This window comes from Trematomus bernacchii, unplaced genomic scaffold, assembly GCF_902827165.1.
Source record: "Trematomus bernacchii unplaced genomic scaffold, fTreBer1.1, whole genome shotgun sequence".
Taxonomy (NCBI): domain Eukaryota; kingdom Metazoa; phylum Chordata; class Actinopteri; order Perciformes; family Nototheniidae; genus Trematomus; species Trematomus bernacchii.
In genome coordinates, this window is record NW_022988111.1 from 191436 (window position 1) to 210751 (window position 19316).

The 19316-nt window shown below is 42.8% G+C and overlaps 1 protein-coding gene across 1 annotated transcript; it reads right to left on the bottom strand.

Moving 5' to 3' along the window:
* Positions 1 to 618: 618 nt before the first annotated feature.
* Positions 619 to 18182, bottom strand: kdm3b (lysine (K)-specific demethylase 3B). The gene is given in 28 exon segments (XM_034122079.1): positions 619 to 815; positions 973 to 1107; positions 1229 to 1405; positions 2024 to 2163; positions 3849 to 3872; positions 4279 to 4398; positions 4515 to 4645; positions 5014 to 5051; positions 5053 to 5105; positions 5202 to 5373; positions 5498 to 5584; positions 5586 to 5771; positions 6310 to 6563; positions 6677 to 6971; positions 7059 to 7186; positions 7307 to 7414; positions 7590 to 7742; positions 7859 to 8073; positions 8222 to 8438; positions 8513 to 9611; positions 9613 to 9705; positions 9805 to 10497; positions 10650 to 10709; positions 11057 to 11181; positions 11365 to 11470; positions 11837 to 11950; positions 12602 to 12766; positions 17720 to 18182. Coding segments are annotated over 28 exon segments (5364 nt in total). The 5' UTR covers positions 17921 to 18182; the 3' UTR covers positions 619 to 740.
* Between the last annotated feature and the right edge of the window lie 1134 nt (positions 18183 to 19316).

Sequence of the window (19316 nt, forward strand, 5' to 3'; positions counted from 1 at the left end):
TGCTGCTTCGTAAATTAGTTTCAGCCACAGAGGGCAGGAGCAATCAGCTGTTTGAAAACAAAAATTCTACTAAAACAACTTAACCTTGCTCCTATTTAAGAAAAAAATATTTCAGCGTCATCTTTATTGGAAAGTTAGCACAGTACTCACGTTTTGTCAGTCACTTAAATGTTAGCTGAACCTCTGCTCCAACGTAAAGTCAGCTGTTACCTCCCCAACTCCCACATCTTACATATACAATGAAAACAACCAAACAGAAAAAACTGACCTTAAATACAGAGTTAATCAAAATAATAATAATTGGAAAACAACTAGACAAGTTTAAGCAAACTGCGTTACAGCGTTAAAGGGCTTCCTTCATCAAGTTGCTGACAAGCCCATCGCCGTCTAATCCCTCCCCAAATCAAATGTTCTTTTTCCCCTAACATTCACTGCCCCAAAAAACATACAGCCTGTACTTGTGTATGTAGGGTGTGTGTGTGTGTGTGTGTGTGTGTGTGTATGTGTGTGTGTGTATGTATGTAGGGTGTGTGTGTGTATGTGTGTGTATGTATGTATGTAGGGCGTGTATGTGTATGTGTATGTGTGTGTATGTATGTGTGTGTATGTGTATGTGTGTGTGTGTGTGTGTGTGTGTGTGTGTGTGTGTGGTGTGTGTGTGTGTGTGTGTGTGTGTGTGTGTGTGTGTGTAGTGGTCTTCAGACGCTGGTTGTTTTTGGGACAGCGTTGAGTGAGAGGAACTAAGGGCGTCTAGGTTCATGGGCCTTCAGTGTCCCAACAGCGTCCTTCACTGCATGAAAGATGATGTTCTTCACCTGAGAAAATATATATGAGAAAAAAAGAGTCCGTTAAAACAAAGACATGGGAGACAAAAACGCCTCATCTAAATTTCTTTGGTATACTGCTGTGAAAAAACACTAAACAGACATAATTCACTGGTTAGTGAAATGCATGAGAGAAAAGCATATTGACCTGTAGCTTGTCTTCGTGGTTTGTATGAGTAGTGGACAGGTGTCTGAACTCCTGGGTCAGTCTGAAACAGTGCTTCACGTGCTCAGGAGACACAAAGTCCTCTGCCACCTTGATACAGCTGTACAGGTTGTGCACCTGGAGGGGAAGAGCAGAGAATGAACAAATATGCTACTAAAACAAGATAAATAAGCATCTTGAATGATCTGAATAAACGGATTTCTAGCAAGCCTCTTTAATATAACACAACATGTCTTACCTGGTGTGGAGCTCCAGCAGGGATAAACACGGCATCTCCTAAGAACTGTACAATGGCCCAACCCTGGACGCCGTATTCTTCATAGAGCCTGCGGCGGAGCACCTGGTCCAGGTACCAGCTCTGGTCGTGAATGGGGTCGTGGTCTGGAGGGTTCTCTTGACCCTGCTCCTCTCCCACCTGACACAGAAACAATGACCACCATTATCTTTGGTTGTTGTTTGAAATCTGCTGAAATCTTAGATTGATAAACAAGCATGTAGTGGAGGGTGATGAGGCTTAAATTAATGCAGCTCAGCCAGCATGAAGAGGATTGTTTTTCACTATCAGATTTTTGTTTGTGTTACAATGACTGACATCAGGCCATCCAACCCCCCAGGAAGATCGTCAAACTTTAAAAGCCAAAACTGTGGGATTACAATGTTCACATTCACATGATGCCAGTGGGCCCAAAAGAGGCATCCCTATCGTATTTATTTTAAGAATAAATCAGGTTATTTTCCTTCCTCTGGTCATGTGAATGAGCCCGAAAGCGTAGCAGATGGGAGCTAAGGTTAAAGAAAACGCTAGCGATGCAGAAGCTCGCTGGAAGATCAGGGTAACTCTGACAGCAGTCAAATTAGACCACTTAACAACTTCCACAGGAATGAGTGGGGCCAGCCTTCGACGCTGCAACCATTTATTTGTATACATATTTGCAGAGGCCCCTGGGTCTGAGGTTTAAATATTTTACAAGTACAGCCAATTACAATGCAGCTTCAGAGACACAATGATAACAGAAATCTGCTTGATGCTGACCTTGCGGAGCAGCTCTCTGATCTTCTCTGCATCCTTCGCAGCGTAGATGTGCCAGAGAGCTCCAGGTTTCTCCTTTTGCTCGTACACCCTCCTCTTGGTCATTTCATCCACATCGCCCTCCTCGATGGTGGTCATGACCTCTGGAGGAACAAACATAAACAACAACAGACACACATAGATGGCATCAAAGGGTCAGCGGCAGTGTCTACGCAATGACCATGAAGGGTTTTATAGTAGTTTCCTCTTTATTGCTGAATTTACACTGCATGGCCGCGGCTGTCCTCGACTCAACCCACTCTTATTTGGTTTTCCATTATCAAGGGTTGTAGATCTTAGCTGGTACTTTTTTTTGTATAACCTCAGTCGACGTTCCCAGCAAAAGGCGACGTTAAAACACTGCAGAGCACTGATTGGTCAGATTGAGTGGCACAAGACCAGTAGAGCTTAAATAGTCAAGACACCTTCAAAAGCATTTTGTTTTTATACACTCTAAAATGGCAGTCTGTTAAAATATGCCCTACAAATGATGACGTGTAGATAGACATTCCTCTGTGTTGCCGATGAAAGGATTCAGTGTCACATCACATTCCCGCCTACACTGAGGGGCTACTATCTGCAGGGGAATAATATAGAGAAAAGGCCTGGTAACAAGAGTGAGTTGACTTAAGTCTAACCATGCAGTGGACATGTGGCATCAGTGGTCTCATGATTTGGGTTTTGAGCTGTGATTATTATTGTTTCAACATTACTTGAAGACAACGGTCATTTATTTAATCCATTTTGATGAGTGTCTAAACGCAAAATGCCTAATGGAGTCCGTCAAGATACATGTTCAATTCTGATCTTTGGGAGCATATATCTTAAACAGCTGAAATAATATACACCTAGCCCACCGTGGCAGAGTTGTAGTTCTCAACTGGTGGCTCATGACCCAGTATTAGGTCCCTGTCTATTATAGGTGAACTGCAAGATTGTGTGACAAAACAGGTTTATTCTGAAGTGCAATGATTTACAGAGCCTCTCCTGAAATACTGTTTTCAGCTGCATCATGTGGCTGTCGTCACACCTTGGCAAATGTTTTTATCAACGATGTCTGGGTTGTGAATAAGGACACATGTGGATCATGTGGCTGGACCAGTTGAGAACCACCAGGGCAAAGAGAAGGACATGTTACAGACCACGCATCACATTACTGACACAACGTTCACATCCAGTCTGAGGTTGGTCCTACACTGTTGCTAACTCTAATGCCTCAAAACATAGTAAAAACATTCATGACTGTTCCTCAGTCTGTTATTTCCGCTGCCATATGTATGCATTAAGAGAGCGAGTATAAAGATGGCAGTAGGGATTCAAGACAATATTGATATAATTGAGTATCGCAATATTATCTTTTGTGACATTTTTAATAAATAGGTTACTTGTTTGGAATTAGGGCAGAAAGTGGTTCAGATTGCACAAAAAGTATATATATCTTTGCTCAAATGTGTAGGGAAATAAAAACTGCAATGTCAGTTTTTCTAATATCATGCAGCCCTTCACCAAACAGACCCGCCAACACTGAAATCTATAAGTTAAGAAGAAAAGTCAAGATCTCAGAAGGACAACACCTAGAAATTCCAATGCTATCTGCGATCTATTCAAGGTGTTAATAAAGGTTTACATAGAAATATAGAAATGTACAAACATGACACAGTAAAAACGAAGAGATAGCTCCCAGTGCTCTGGTCTCTACTGCACAGATAATAAGAAAGGGATGGGGTCGCGGTGTGATGAGAGGGAGTTAGTCATGCTACTGAAGAAATACAATTGAAAGTCGACAGACCTTTGCGTCCATTGATATCTGCCTCTGTGAATGAAAAATGTTGATAAATGTAAACAAATGGGACCCACTAAGGGGTGTTTTCAGGGTCTTATCCAAGCAAATAAAGCCTGGAGCAAACTATAACAGTACAAGAATGAAGTTCGGGAAACAGCTGGGAAAGAATTATTCAATATAGTTCAGGAGGGATCAGTTCAATAAAGATGATCGTCCAGTATGAACTTAGATCTTTCTTCGTTATCCTACTTATACTCTATACAATGTTTTTGAACTGGTATGGGGGAAAAAAACATATCCATGTAATATCGTAGATAATTCATAGTTAATGAGTGTGGGTTTCGGGGAAAAAGTAATGCTTTTGTCAAGATAAAGTAGCTCTATTAAATGTTGCACTGTACAAGTGTAATGTGAGCGTGTGTTTAAGTCCACTGACCTTTCCCCGGGTCTCCCTCTATTTGAGGGATGCCAACATAGACCATGACGTTGACGGCATCAGAGACATCCAGATGGAGATTCGTGGTTCCCACCTTCCTGTCTTCAGAGGAGGTCAAGCCTGAGGGAAAGAAGGGAGTGAGGGGTTGAGAGCGAGATAACAGTGAAATAGTAGGAGGGGAAAAAAGAAATGAAACGTCTAACTCAAGTTGACAGGGGCTCGGCCAAGTTTCTCACCATAGGCGTTGTACATCTTAGGTCCAAGATCAGGACGCACAAAAAAGTTGGGCAGACGGGCGGCAAGGTTTAAACGGCCGTCTCTTTTTGTGTACTCAGGCAAAGGGAGGTTATCCATCAGATCATCAAACCTGGCCAAGTGTGAAAGAATGTCAAAAAATGAGATTGTATTGTTTCACAAAAACAAACCAAGACCCAATTCGCTTCATACTTTTGTTTTTAAATTACATAAATGGGCACAAAATAAGGTGATTGTTACACATTTGAACAAGTTAGTATAAGTGCATGCATGTAGAAAACACAGAGGTACAAACCATCAAATTACTGGGAAACTAAATGCTAACATTATTAATCTAATAACGGGTCAAATGACTATTAATGATCGCATGAATAAATACAACAGTACAAATATATATATTGTAAAGAAAAACCTTTGGGAATGAATCTTGGTTTAGTTAGTGAATGCATAAAAGAAGAAACATATTTGTGGGTGTCTCACCTTGTGGGCATCATGTCCCTAAAGTCTTCACCTGGAGGGCCAATCCTTTAATTTTAATACCATGGGATGGCCCTCAGTGTCTTGCAGTCGCTCTGCATTCACAGAAAAACACATTAGCTATAATCTCTGAGTGAAACAGGAGCTAAAACATAACAGGTACATGGACGTAATTTAAATTGTTCACTTACTGGAGATGATCTCGAAGCCGTCCCAGAAGTCTCGTACCTTCACATCAGAGATGATAGCACAGTTTCTACAGTTGACCAGGTCCACATCCTGGTCACCAAACTCCCTACTGAAAGCATCAGGCCGCCACAAATTCTCTTTCAGCCGTTTATGTATCCCCGACACCAACACCGGCTGGATAAAAGAGAATAGAAAGACAGTTGATAAAGGAGTAATGTTTCAGTCAAATCTTTCTAGTTCATCTCCGTCATGTTTCTGCCGGAGATGCCTCGGGCGTTACACTCATTGTTGCTCTTACTTGTCCCTGCTTCCAGCACTCTCTGAAGATCTTCCAGTTGTTGCTGTTGCTGGGGTCCTGTAGGCAGAGGAGTCGTCCGTCACAGAGCCCAGGAGTGGGAGGTATGTGGTTCCAAAACACTCAGGCCCATGACTCCGTCTTTGCGGCCCCCCAACACCCCGAGCTCTCCGCCCTCAGAGGCCCCGGTCCGGCGGCCTTCTGCCTTCTTGGTCTCCACGACCGAAGCGATGATGTGATCCAGGAAGTTCGGGAGGCTGCTCTTCAGCTTGTCACTCTGGCAGACATAAAAAAACGTTTTTGATTACTTAGCAATGCATTTATACGTGCAGCTAAACAGACTGAATAACCGTTAAACATCCTTTGAGTAAAGCCTCATATTGGGCTTTTTCAGAGTTAATGCTCTGCTTTATTACAACGCTCATAACGAGCAGAAATACAATTTAAAATCTATAAATGTATTCTTTATATTACATCTCATTATACTTAGGCTACACAGATACAATTACACTTTTTACTTCTCTTTTTGCTGAAAAACACCAAAATGTAATTTGGTACTATAAAACACTTTCACTATTTAATAAGGCATGCACTGTGTTTAAAGAGATTTAAACTGACTGTTTTCATTTGAAATAAACCTGATCTGTTCTTCAATCAGAAACTGGTCTTACTGACACTCTTTCTGGTATGGGTTTACACCTTCATACTAAATAGACTGTCAGTAAGACCAGTTTCTGATTGAAGAATAGATCAGGTCTAATACAAATTAAAACAGAGTCAGAACCTACACGGAATAATAAAAGCTTTCTACATACCCCTGCTGAGGTAAAGACAGAGGGGAAAGGCACCCCGCTCTCCCCAGGCCCCTGGGGGAGTTTCCCCGGTCCGGAGTTGAGCAGGTCCCGGAGACTGGAGCCCTCGGGTTTGGACTGGGCCATGCTGGAGCCCAGCAACAGACTGTTAAATAGCTTAGGACTGGAAGCAGAAGGCTTTGAAAGGGCACTGAGTGAGTCCAGGCCGAAGTGAGGCCGGCTGTTTTGACTCATCATGGAGCGGAGTGAACCAGAATCTGGAAGAAAATGGCAGACGGATGAGGATGTAACTTCAACGTTGATATTGATCTTTGTGCTTTTTCTACGCACTCAGATTACAGTGACTCAGTCTTTCCTCTTTCCTACTTACCCTTGGTGTCATCCTTGGCTTTCTGTGTGGCCAAGTCTGCCAGCCAGTGCAGAGCCGAGCTGTTGCCCTCTCCTGCCGAGCGTGACTCCTTGGCAGTGGACTGGGTGAGGTTACAGGGGGAGGATGTACCACTGGTGGAGTTACTGATACTGCCAACATGTTCTCCTCCCCCGCTGTCTGATGGCGCTGCTGTTTGTGCAGTTTCTGTTTTGATTGCTGATGTTTCTCCCTCTGATTTTGGGGTGGTGCCAAAAGCCGAAGCCGCAGCGAGGACGCCACTACTGCTTGATGCAGACTGCTGAGAAGAGCACAACCAGACGTTAGTCTTCATCTTAAACCCTGCTCACAATGCAGGAATGGAGAAATAAGAAAAGAGCAGTACCTGTGAAATCCCATTCGGGGCACTCGGGCGTACTAGAGACTTGGTGTGTCGGCTGGTGCAAGGACAATTGGCCTTAATACCCCACTTGCCTCTCGCCGAGTGCACCATGTCGCCAATGTTGTAAAGAGCTTAAGGAGAAAGGCAATAAAGTAAATAATTACACCTCTTGATGATAATACAAGATCATACATAATCACTTGATGCTTGTGCGGTGGGTTTTGATGATTCCATCATAATGTTCATGTTACCTGTCCCAGGTATTATCTGTGTAGGCATGAGGTTCTGTGGCTCATGAGGTTGGCCCTTGGCACACTTTAACCAAGAGAAAACCTCATCCTCAGGCCTTTCATCTACATCTGAAAGAAAGAACATATAGACCTTTGTTTTTTCAACGCACTCAAAACAACAACACAAAGTATTAACCGAGTTATGATTTTCTTCCCATTACTGTAACAAACAAAAACGATGCTATAATATACAACAGGTTTGGTTGGCTCTAACATTTTCTTTATGGTTTATGTAATGACTCACCCTCCCTTGGCCTGTTCCTGCGGAGCCGATAGCAGTCCAGACACACTCCAAAGCCACACTTACGACACACCCAGTGGATGTTGAAGAGCGTGGTCTCACACACGTCACACATTTCTCTGACACCGCGCACTGCTCGTTTCCATGCCACTTTCTCTGAAGGACAGCCCAAAAACAAAACAGGCTTATAGACACTTTTGACAGTGTGAGAGACAAAATGAAAAGACAAAATAGCACACTAAATGTGAATACAAAAATGTCTTTATACTCACGGTGAGGCTCCACCATCATCATGGCCTCCTTCTCAGACATGACCAACTGGCAGAACTGGTCTCCCACATTGGCCAGGATGTACTTGGATGTATCGAGGTCGAGGCCCTCTTGGACGGCGGGAGCAGGTAGCCACAGACCCATGGCCATGGAATCGCTCTGCTGCGGACTCAGGAAGCCTTCTACACGCAGTATACCTTTCCGAGTGAAAGCCAACCTGGTCACAGGGAGAAAAAAAAAAGGTTGATTCTGTAAAACATTGTTGAACGATTAAGGACTGCTTCCTCGTTTCGGATAAATATATATCATTATCTCATTGACGCTCATAAACAAATAGTACGGCTGTACAAAATATAAATGTGTACCTTCTGAAGTGGAAGAACCGACAGGACACATTTGGGTCGTCGTCGTCGTCGCTGTCTTCGCCTGTAGTACGATATTTACGGTAGCGCTCCAGGCGGCACTCACGGCACTTGTGCAAGTGAGGGGCCACATTGATGCAGGAGCCATCCTGGAGGAAGGACTCGCCAGACTGCTTTAGACGCCGGACTTTGCTCTGGTCTTTCAGTACAGACTGGCCCACTGCAGGAGACAACTTGGTGTTAATTCTAATGCTCAGTTTGTAACAACTAACAAGAAAGAGACCAGGTACTTACCTTTAAAAGGCTTGTTACGTGGACGGCCCTTAGCTACCCCCTGGACCTTTGTTTTCTGCATCATGGCAGCATCCTTCACAGGGAGTGGTGGTCCTCCTGGGATCTGGCCTTTCTCTGGGCCCTCTTCATTCTCACTCAGGTCTGACAGGTCACTGTTGCAGCTGGAGTCACCAGAGTCACGTTTGGACGATTGGCCTCTGTCCTCCAGGGAAAACTTCTGAGACTGGCTCTGGTCAAAGGACGCCGGGACATCTTCTATTCCACCTGGGCCGGTGCTCCCAAACAAGGGGCATGCTGAGGTGGATGAAGGCATCTCTCCAACTTCCTGCTCCTCCTTTATCACAGTCCCTTCACTCTGTGACCTCTGTGATGAGGTCGGTACTGGTGAAGACGAAGAGCTGGGTGGCGCAGCTGCTGAGGGTGCTGGGAAAGGGGAAGACAGAATCCCCTTAGATGGCTCGGCCATAGTGAACAGGTTTGGCTTGCTGTCCGAGGCAGGACCAAGGGTCTGTGACTCGGCCCCTGAGAGGCCAGCAAAGGAGGTGTGGGAAGTTTTGTCCCCATATGCCAGAAATGGATTAGCAGGCTCTTTGGAGGCCTGCAGGAAAAGGTTCTGGTGGCTATCTGAAGTATTAAACCCAGATTGCAGTCCTAAGCCTCCCACAGAAGTCCCATTATTACTGCTCTTCTTAGAAGTACTTTGAGCTCCAGAGGCTGCAGGGAGACCACCAATGCTCAGACCAGGGCCTCTTCCTCCTGCAGAGCTAGCCATGCCCTGGAAGGTCGATGACGATTTATTGAGCACACCATTTCCCGCTGAATGGGTCTCGGGCACTTTGGGCTGCTCATGCTTTTTCTGCCCTTCAGTGGAGGCTGTGGACTTGAAAAGGCTTGGGGGCTCCTTACTCAGGCTCTCAGACACTGCGGTGAAATAATTGGTGTCCTTTGACTGGGTCTGACCAGCAGCTAGGCTTGGGCTGGACCCAGAATTCTGAGTCATGCATTGAATAAACAAGTTTTGGTCTTGCTTGGATTGAGTCTCATTCTTTGCTCCTCCAAAGCCGAAGCCAAAGGGCCTGGGAGTATCCTGGGAGGCTGTGGGTGGTTGGAAGGAGCTCATTGGTCTGAGAGGTAACATCTCCAAACGAGGGCCCAGTTTGGGGCATACGAAAACCTGGTGCCGTTTTGGAGCCCTAAGAAACAAAGCAATATGACAATGTGAAATAATGTTACACAACTCAAATGACTTGCAAAGGCTTAACCTAATGGTATGACTATATTGATCGTCTTACCTCAGTCTGGCTTCCCCAGGTGGGGGCTTTAGGAGTAAAACCCACAGACGCAGAGAGTGCCACACTGGGGCCGCTGTCATGCGACCAAGAAATGGTGACAGGGCCCGGGGAAACAAGAGCAGCTGTTTTGGAATAAGCTGATTGTGAGGCCTCCTCTCGGTCGGTTTGGGGGGATGGGGAGGCCTTGGGGGCTGGAGCTCCGGGGACCAGGCTTGGCATCTGGCCTAGTGAGGGAAAAGACGTGGTGGAGAAAGGAGAGGGGGCTGGTTTGAGGGGAGGAGGAGTGGGAGTGTGAGTAACGGCGGTAGTGGAGTCTGCTGCACCTTGTGTGGAGAGTGGGCGACCGTTTTCTTTCACATGGGCAGGAAATCGAGAAGGGGTAGCATTCGATTGGTCCATCTGAAGTGAGGAGTGAGTGTTGGGGGACGACACTGTGCCTTGAGGAAAGGTTCTTTCTGACGAGCTTCCGTTTTTGGTCGTGCTGCTGACTCTTTCGCCGGAGTCTCCGCCCCAGATCCCCATCCCTTCCACTGCTGTTTTGTTGAAGTCGCCGCAGCTTTGCCCATCAGCTGCCGTATCGCCAGCTCCTTTAAAACGCTTCAAGTTCAAGTCATCCTCGCCTTCGGACGCAGTCCTACGCCTGCGTCCACTGTCACCCTTCATTGTATCACTGTCCTTTCTTCGCCGCCCATTCTTACCAAGTCAAAAAGAAAAGAAATGTTAGAAAGTCATAATGCCCGTTTGAAATACTATCTATCTGAAGCTGAAAGCCCCTCAACAATATATACACAGTGCAGTAGAACCAATTACAGAGTATAATAAGATTTATAACATGACAACCGTACCTCCTCCTCTGCCAGCATGACATGTATCACACGAGGATCTACCATCTGGGTTTCGTCTCCCTACAACAACAAAAAGGTACATATTTTATCATCATGACCAGAATATATTTTTAGCCTAAACATTTAGTTTGCAAATTGGGGAAGGCTACCCCATTCAATTTAAGATTTTCTTTTTAACGCTTGCCTTCGGCTTGTTCCAGATAAACTTGTTGAACATCTATCCTGTTTCTTATAAATACAAACAGCAAGTAAGGCAATATGGTCATCTGAACAGCCGAATGTATCTGTTGTGAACGTGACATAAGATTAACCCCTATATGTCAAAAACTGTTTTTAGTTGTTTTTTGATCTATTCATTTTTAACACATCAAAGTTAGACTTGTAACAATAATACCAGTGTTATTTACCTTATCTAAGGTAATCTCCATGATGTGTGAGATAGGGTCGTGCTGTGAGACCAGTCCTGAGGCCCAGTATTCTTCAAACTCTGGCTGGTACACACGAACCCTGCGTCCTTGAATGGTGTAGGAACCTAAAGGCAGGAACAGGGAGTAAAGAAGGAATTATATTTTGGCCGATTATTATTACAGTTATTCCAAGGTTGCTAATGCTAAATTCACAAAAAGAAATGAATGAAACCTTGAGATTCAACACCTTAAGAACATATGGAGGTAGTAAAGAAAAGAACATAAAAACAGGTGACGGTTGAACTAACCCTTCCTGAAGATCTCCTGCAGTTCAAAGTCAGTACGCCAGCTGGAGACGGCAGCCTGCAGGGAGGGCTGCTCCAACAGCAAAGGGTGTCTCAGGTCTTTGTCAACCTGCACAAACAACCACGCCCGTAAAACATAGTGATGGTGGAACAGCAATAATGTAAAACCTCACACTGAATAATGCAGGAAAGAACACCAGCACTATAACTAACAATTTCAGGTGTCATTCGTTTATGGGTAATAACTAATGTCCTTTTCATGAAATTGTAAACTATCTCTGATAAGTACGTAACAGAAGCTCTTAATTTACACTCAAATGAAACAAAATCCCAATTGTGATGCTCAACAAGTAGATATTTGTTATTTCTTTCGTTATTCTATAATCATTATAGAAAATGTTATATCTAAAATAACTGATATATTATGAACTAATCATTTAACGCGTAACACACATTGTAAAGCTGACGTACACACCTCAAACCTCTGAAAAGTTTTGTTATCAGACAAGAATTCAAAATTCTTGTTTCCAAAATACTCCACAGGAACAACCGATCCTAAACCCACTCTGTCCACCAGGGAACGGAAGACCTGAGGAAAAAGGACAAGCGTGCAAATCTTAGATTCTTCTGAATATTTCCATTTCATTCAATAGCACAGATGTAACGGGAAAATCTAATTGTACATCTCAAAACAATGCAGCTAACTGGACTTTATCTAGGCTAAATAAACAATGATGGTCTTCATGTCTCAAACATTTTGGTCATGTTACAGCGAGTCATATCTGATTCAAAAACAACTATTCCAGTTAGTTAGACATTAGTTTTTAGCCTCCTCTATGTGTGTAGGGTGGGCCTGGGCAGTTAAAATGATCTATAAAACTATATCAGGGTTTAGTGCAAAGTGCAAGATTTCCCTGTGGGGTTTGAGATGAAAACATGTTTATATTATAAATCTAATCTGTGCAACAGCTACAAAAATTAAATAGACTCATTTCACATTTTGGGGGGAAGTTGCCCTTTACTTGGCCCAGCTACTAACGCTTCAGGTTGTGTGTGGCAACAATTATTCATTTTCCAGCACATCCATGACAAAAAACATTGCTGATATTGAATTTTTGTTCCTTTAAATGAGCTAATAATTGTTTGCTCCTGATGTCTATTCCCCCTGTCAGCAGGTAATTCAGATCGTTTCAAAGCTAGACTTGTATGCATGATGCAGACGGTCGCACTGAGCACCCACCAGAGCGGGCCAGGCTGCGGAGGATGTTGGGGCCCCGGCAGTCCCAGTGCCATCACTTCGATTGGCCCAAACAATGGAGTCCTCCACCAACAGTGCTTTCACCCCCTTGTCATACACTTGCACCCAAGAACAGCTCTGCACCACATTTTCAAACTCCACGAATACCTGCAATCAGAAAAACAGAGAGAAGCAGAACATAAACAAAAGGACGGTTAAGTGATATCAGACTGCTCAGCAACCGTAACTTTAGAACATGTTGTTAATTAAAAATGGTGGAAATATGTTCAGAAAATGTTGAATGTTTGTTCAAAGAATTTCCATTCTACCGTTTATCTACAAATGGGACAATATGATCACATATAACTTTGCATATGTAATGCTGATAAGACTGTAAAGGGGCCTCTTAACTGCTCGAGCAAGAGTTGGGTAGCACTAGCATAGAACTACAATTTGACTCTCTGACTGGTTGGCCTGTAAATCATTACTCGCAAAGCTACTTTAACATAGTCCATTTTCCCTTCAGTTATATTACATTTAGCATGTTAAATTATATGATATTATTTTATTATTTCTTGCATCAATATCAAAGTCTTTTAAAATATGTCATAGCCTGAATATTAGAGTTAAAAATATATAGCTGTGTCTAAACTCTGACTGTCTGTCTTGTAGTATCTGCTGGCCACTGAGAAGCCCATGGGGTAGTTTGGGGGATAGATTCACATGACAGTCGCTCTGTGTGAAAAACGCAACCCTCTCTTTAATTTGAATGAAGCGATTTGTCAGCGCATCTGGGGTGCCACTGCCCATGGACGAGGCGGCGGCCAAACAGCGCAGGGCTGATCAGCTGAAGAACAAAGGTTTGCAGAGTAAAGATGATTACAAACCGTTGTGGCGTCTGGTAAATCTTTACCAACTAATCTGTTGTTTAAACCAGACTTCCTGGATAGTTTGTTATGACTCATGGTTCAACCACAAGCCCCCAAGCAAGACTGGTATGCATATGCATTGATTCACTATGGAAAAATAAACTGAACAATGACACTTGTTTGACCAAAGTTTTAAAATGAACTTCTACACAAACTCACAAAGTGAACCTGATTCTCGTCATGAAATGCATGTGATACGTGTACTGTTGTTGATTTTGATCACACTTACTGAAGACACCATGACACCTCTTATTTATCAGTTATAAAGTTGATGGCAGAGGTTTAATATACTTTGTGCTTGAGTGAAGTAAAACAGACACATTTAAGCTTTAGGCTACAATTGTTTTTTTTAAAAGCTGTGAGAAACAGACTGGACTGTTATCGGTGTGTGCCTGTCTGCCACCCACACCCTGTAGCTGTTATTGGTTAACATCTGTGCGAATGACCAGGCAATCGCTCACCAGCTGAAGTTTAGATAGATATGGACTATTTCTTAAGTTTAATACAATAAAAACATAACCCTGTTACCAAGGTCTGTGTATTATCAAATTGCAATTCTGAAAGTAATTGCATTGAGGTGGCTGCAGTTCTCCCTTAGAGAGTTATATTATAAACCTGAGCAAAGAAAACCAAAATATCCTTTTGACTAGAGAATTTTTTTTGCAGACCACCTAGCGCACATCCCTAGGAAACATAATAAAGGGTACGAGTTGACCGATAAATTGTCGTTTAAAATCTGCAGGGTTGTGGTTCCATATTCATCATTAGCCGCGTTCACACCGGAGTACTTTTCCCAGTACTTTTCGCGTTTAGTTCCGTTAGTACCCCTTATGTCACGTTCACACCAAAAAGAGTACTTCAAGCCGGGAACTTTTACCCCCATTTTTAGTGCCTGCTGAGAGATGGTACTTTCCTGGGGAAAAAAAGTGCCTCAGTTCTGATTGGCTGGGCGAATTGCAAACCACGCCCTGTAAAACTCTGAAATGTTTTGTAGAGCCACCATTTTATTATCCTCGCATTAGCATTATTAGCATTAGCATTCGCCCAGCGCACAAACGCAGAGAGACTAACTTATTATATATTGTTTGCAACACAAAATAAAACGGAGCGGTGGAGATGAGGAGGTGTCGGCGTTCTGGCGATTTACTCGGAAGGCTTCAGTAGAAGCTGCTGGGAGTCCCAGCAGCTTCTACTGAAGCCAGTCCCCAACTCCGGGAACTTCCGGCCGGGGACTTCGGGTGGCAGTATACGCCGTGAAGTTGTTTGCGGCCTGCCAGTAAACCCGAAAGCAGAAGACGACGAAGTGACGTCAGCGGCTCATTTGCGTAATCTTCCCTCAGGGAACTTATTCCGGTGTGAACGCGATCTGTACTAAGTGCCCTGGGGTAATAAGTGCTGGGGCACTAAGTGCCGGCACTAAGTACGGCAAAGTACTTGGTGTGAACGCGGCTAATGAATGAAAAGCAAATCCCTATTGAGTCACATTAGATATTACCGCAGTTTTCAGGAAAATCCTAAACAACTATAGAGACCAACAATGTTATACTGCAGTGTTACAAAGTGTGACAGCAACATGATACAGTAGTATTATGTGTATATTGTCATCTCTTTATTAACTGGGTGACACTTGTCTTGCTGGTACAATAAACGGAAAAGTACAGAAACTAAAGAGGTGAAACATTGAAGGGTGATGTTTGCAAACCCTTAAAGCTAGAGTTGGGTAATATTGAAGTAAATAACCCAGATATTCTGACATACTTCGATACAAATGAACAGTTTTTCCCTGTACACTTTTCATGATATGCGTTGTGAACCTGAAAAATATGCGCCAACTGAATCTTATCAGATGCTATCGGTGCAGAGATTGAACAAAACCGTTTTATATATCCTGGAGCATAAATGGATTTTTATTGGAGAGCAAAAACATTTTTGTTATCTTTTGATACAAGGTTATGCTCCATCCCATTACCAAGGTGTGTTCAGACATTGCCTGCAGCAATTGTTTATCTCGCTTGGAGAAATGTTGTACTGTAATAGATGGGTTCCACAACTGAAATTATGTTACTGTAGTTATCTAACTAAGAAAAGTCAAACTTGAAATAGCTACATGTTTGCTTGTAATCAGATATTTTCTACACAGTAGAAATGTCACTGCATGAATTTGAGCCACCTTGTGCAAATGTGCATCTGTTCACATTTCACCATTGTGGCCCTCCATTTACACATGTTCAGCAGTAAGAGATACTTTCTTGTTTCAATGTAAAAAGGGCCCTTCTGCAACAAACTAAGGACCATTAATTATTATGTTGTGCTATTTTTTTTTATAATCTGCCAAAATGGACCAAATTAATTTATTAAATCCTTACTCTACATTATTTCCCATCATGTGATTTTCAAGCCAATTAACCTAGCTCCGATGAATCATTGATTATATTCTGTATGAGAAAATCTGCACTTTAAAAGCACTGCACTAATAATGTGTTGATTTAAAGGGGACCTATCATGCAAAATGCACTTTTGTACGTCTTTTATACATGAATATGTGTCCCCGGTGTTCCAGGGAACTCACCAAGTGTCAGAAAACACAACCCTCTCTATTTTCCTCCATACCCAAATCTCTAAAAAAAGGGCTGCAACGGATCTGATAAAAACTGATCCAGATTTGAACACTGTCCTGACGTCAGGACGGTGGCGCTACGGCTATTGGGCCAACTCCACCAATCAGGAGGAGACAGCTACGGCCATTGCCGTTCGAAAGCGCTGGAGACGCTGTAGTACATATGCCAGGCCTGTAGGTGGTGCTGTTCTCACTGAATCAGCCCTTGCAAAAACAGAGCTAAATCGGTTTGGTATTTTGAAAAAAAAAAAAGTATAAATATGCCTTATATAGGTATGGTCCTACACTATATTATTCAAATATAGCATGATAGGTCCACTTTAAATATATATAATTTTAACTTCACAATTGAATACTATTGCAAATGCCAAAATATAGGTCACTCACCACCACCAACCAAAGTGTGTACAAATCTCAACCAAATGTCTCTGCGATAACAGCTTGAAAGGATTAATGTCGTTCTTGAAAGGATTAATGTTGTTCATTCAAGAGTTTATCAGATTACAAACTAGCAGAGGTGGAAGAAGTACTCAGATCGTGTAATTAAGTAAAAGTAGAAATACCACAGTGTAAGCATACTCTGTTACAAGTAAAAGTCCTGCATTAAAAATGTTTCGTAAGTAAAAGTACAAATTATGCAGTTTGGCTAATATATATGTTGTTCTGTTCTGATTATAGTAATTGATACATTTTTGTGTTTATCAAAGCTGGTAAATGGGCAGCCAGTTTTAATTGATTTGTATACTGCAGGTTAGCTTGTGAATTGACTCTAGGTGTAACTAAAGTCTTATTTAAGAGTTGATTATATTTCACACCATTAATCCAAATCTGCAAAGTAACTAAAGTTATTAAATAAATGTAGCTGAGTAAAAGTCCCTCAAAATTGGACTTAAGTAGTACTTCATTAAATATACCTAGTTACTTTACACCACTCACTATTGTTAAAGCAAAAATATAGGTCATTCACCAACACCACCCAAAATGTGTACAATTCTCAACCAAATGTATCTACGGTAACAGCTAGAAAATATTAATGTCATACATTCAATAGTTTATCAGATTACAAACTAGTGTGTGAGTCTGAACATTGAAAGAGTGAAGTGGAAGGAATCCCTGCTTCACCCTCATATGAACTTGTAAGGCCTTTAACTCACTATAACTAACGATGGGAATTGACAAGCTAATGCTGATTTCACTTAGCTTTGCGAGCAATTTAATACAATATCGTGTTCGTTAAGTTATCTCTGCTGCATGTGAACCGTGTAATTGATTGCTACGAAGTTAAACATAATACTGGTGGAGCTTAATGACATTCGTTAACAAGCTAACAAGCGAACAAAGCAAAGGCCAGAAAATCCCCGGCCTCGAGTTTAGCTTCGCCTCACTGCCTGCGACTTGTAGCTTGCTAATATAAATGCAGGAGCGTGCGTTAACTGCCGACAAATGTGCCAACATGGACGGTTGAAATCAATTAAACGAGGTCACACGCATACTTAATAGCTAGTAAACATTTTATATATGAATTGTGCAGTATGAAGCTACGCAGTACAGTATCTCTTGTATGTAAACACTGACCGTCAGCCCTGCAGCAGGGCTTGTTGTTGTCGCCTGTCCTCCCTCCGGGGCGGCCAGGCCAATGACGCTCACCGCCCGCACCGTGCCCCGCAGCCAGTCCCGGGCCCAGGCAGCCTGCTCCGGCTCGGATCCATTTGCAGACCTGCCGTCGTCGAGGAGCAGAAAGAGACGCTTCCCTATCAGCTCGAGAGAGTCCCCCATGATTTTGCTCGCAAGCTAGCTGCCTTCAGTGAGCCACCGTGAACAGAGTAACTTGGGACGGGAACTCCAGACCACCAAACAGCAGCGGAGACTCTGTGTTTAATGTAACTACCGGTGCACCAGGTGCACGCAGCGGCGGACCGGGGCACGCCGGGAATTAAACGCAGTGGATATGTTATTGTCCTCGGTGCTAACGCGACTATCCTGCTCTGTCCGCCATTGAGCCCTGCAACAATCAAACGCACTCCTCGTAGACAGGCAGCACTGCGGAGACAGAGAGCCAGCACGTGCGGAAACAGCGGCCTCCAGCGGCTGGCCTGCAGGTGGATCCGGTTATCGAGCACTGGAGGATGGTAGTTGTCAGGGTTTTCCGCAGTGTTAAAAGTGTACTGTCTCTCCTGATATAAGAGGTGGAAAAGTACTAAGGTCTTGTAAAGTGAAAGTACCAGAGTGTAGAATACTATGTTACAAGTACAATTCCTGGAATCAAAATGTTTCTCAAATAAAAGTAGAAAAGTACTCATTATGCAGATTGGCCCATTTCATAATATCAAATGTTTTGATTATAGTTATTTATGCATTAAAGGAGACCTATTATGCAAAATCCACTTTTTCATGTCTTTTATACATAAACATGTGTCCCCTCTGTGTAAAGAGATTCTGAAAGTTTCAGGAAAAAATATTTGCTCTCTTTTTGTCCTGATCCATTTAAATAAAAACCTGTCTGAAAATGAGCTGATCAGATTTTGGCCACTTTATGATGTCATAACGATTGTTTGGGTTGTGTAACCATTAGCCAATAACCAACCAAGGTAACCCCCCCCCCACCTTATCACCTGAATCTCCTCCTAGAGCACCATTGTGTTATTTTTAACCAAATATCTCTCAGAGGGGCGTGGGGAGTGGCTCCTTATATTCATCTAAAGTAACAGACAGAGAATCAGCACTTTTGAAACAGGGCTGAAACAGAGGGGATTATGGGATGCTACAATGATCTGTTTGGTATTTGGAGTAAAACACTTCAGAGACATGTTTTGTATATATCTGAGACCTATAATATATTGATGAAAAATAGTATAGAGGACCTTTAATGTGTTTATCAAAGCTGGTAAAGGACTTATACTGCAGGGTAGTATCTTGTGAATGTTACTCCAGGATTAACTAAAGTCTTATTTAAATGTTGATTATATTTTACATTATTAATCCCAATCTGCAAAGTAACTAAAGATATGAAATGCATATAGTGGAGTAAAAGTATACAATTTAGTTCTGAATTGTAGTGGAGTAGAAATACAAAGTAGCAAAAAAATGAAATACTCAAGTAAAGTCCCTCAAGAAATTCTACTTAAGTACGGTCCTTGAGTAAATCTACTTAGTTACTTTATACCACTGCTCT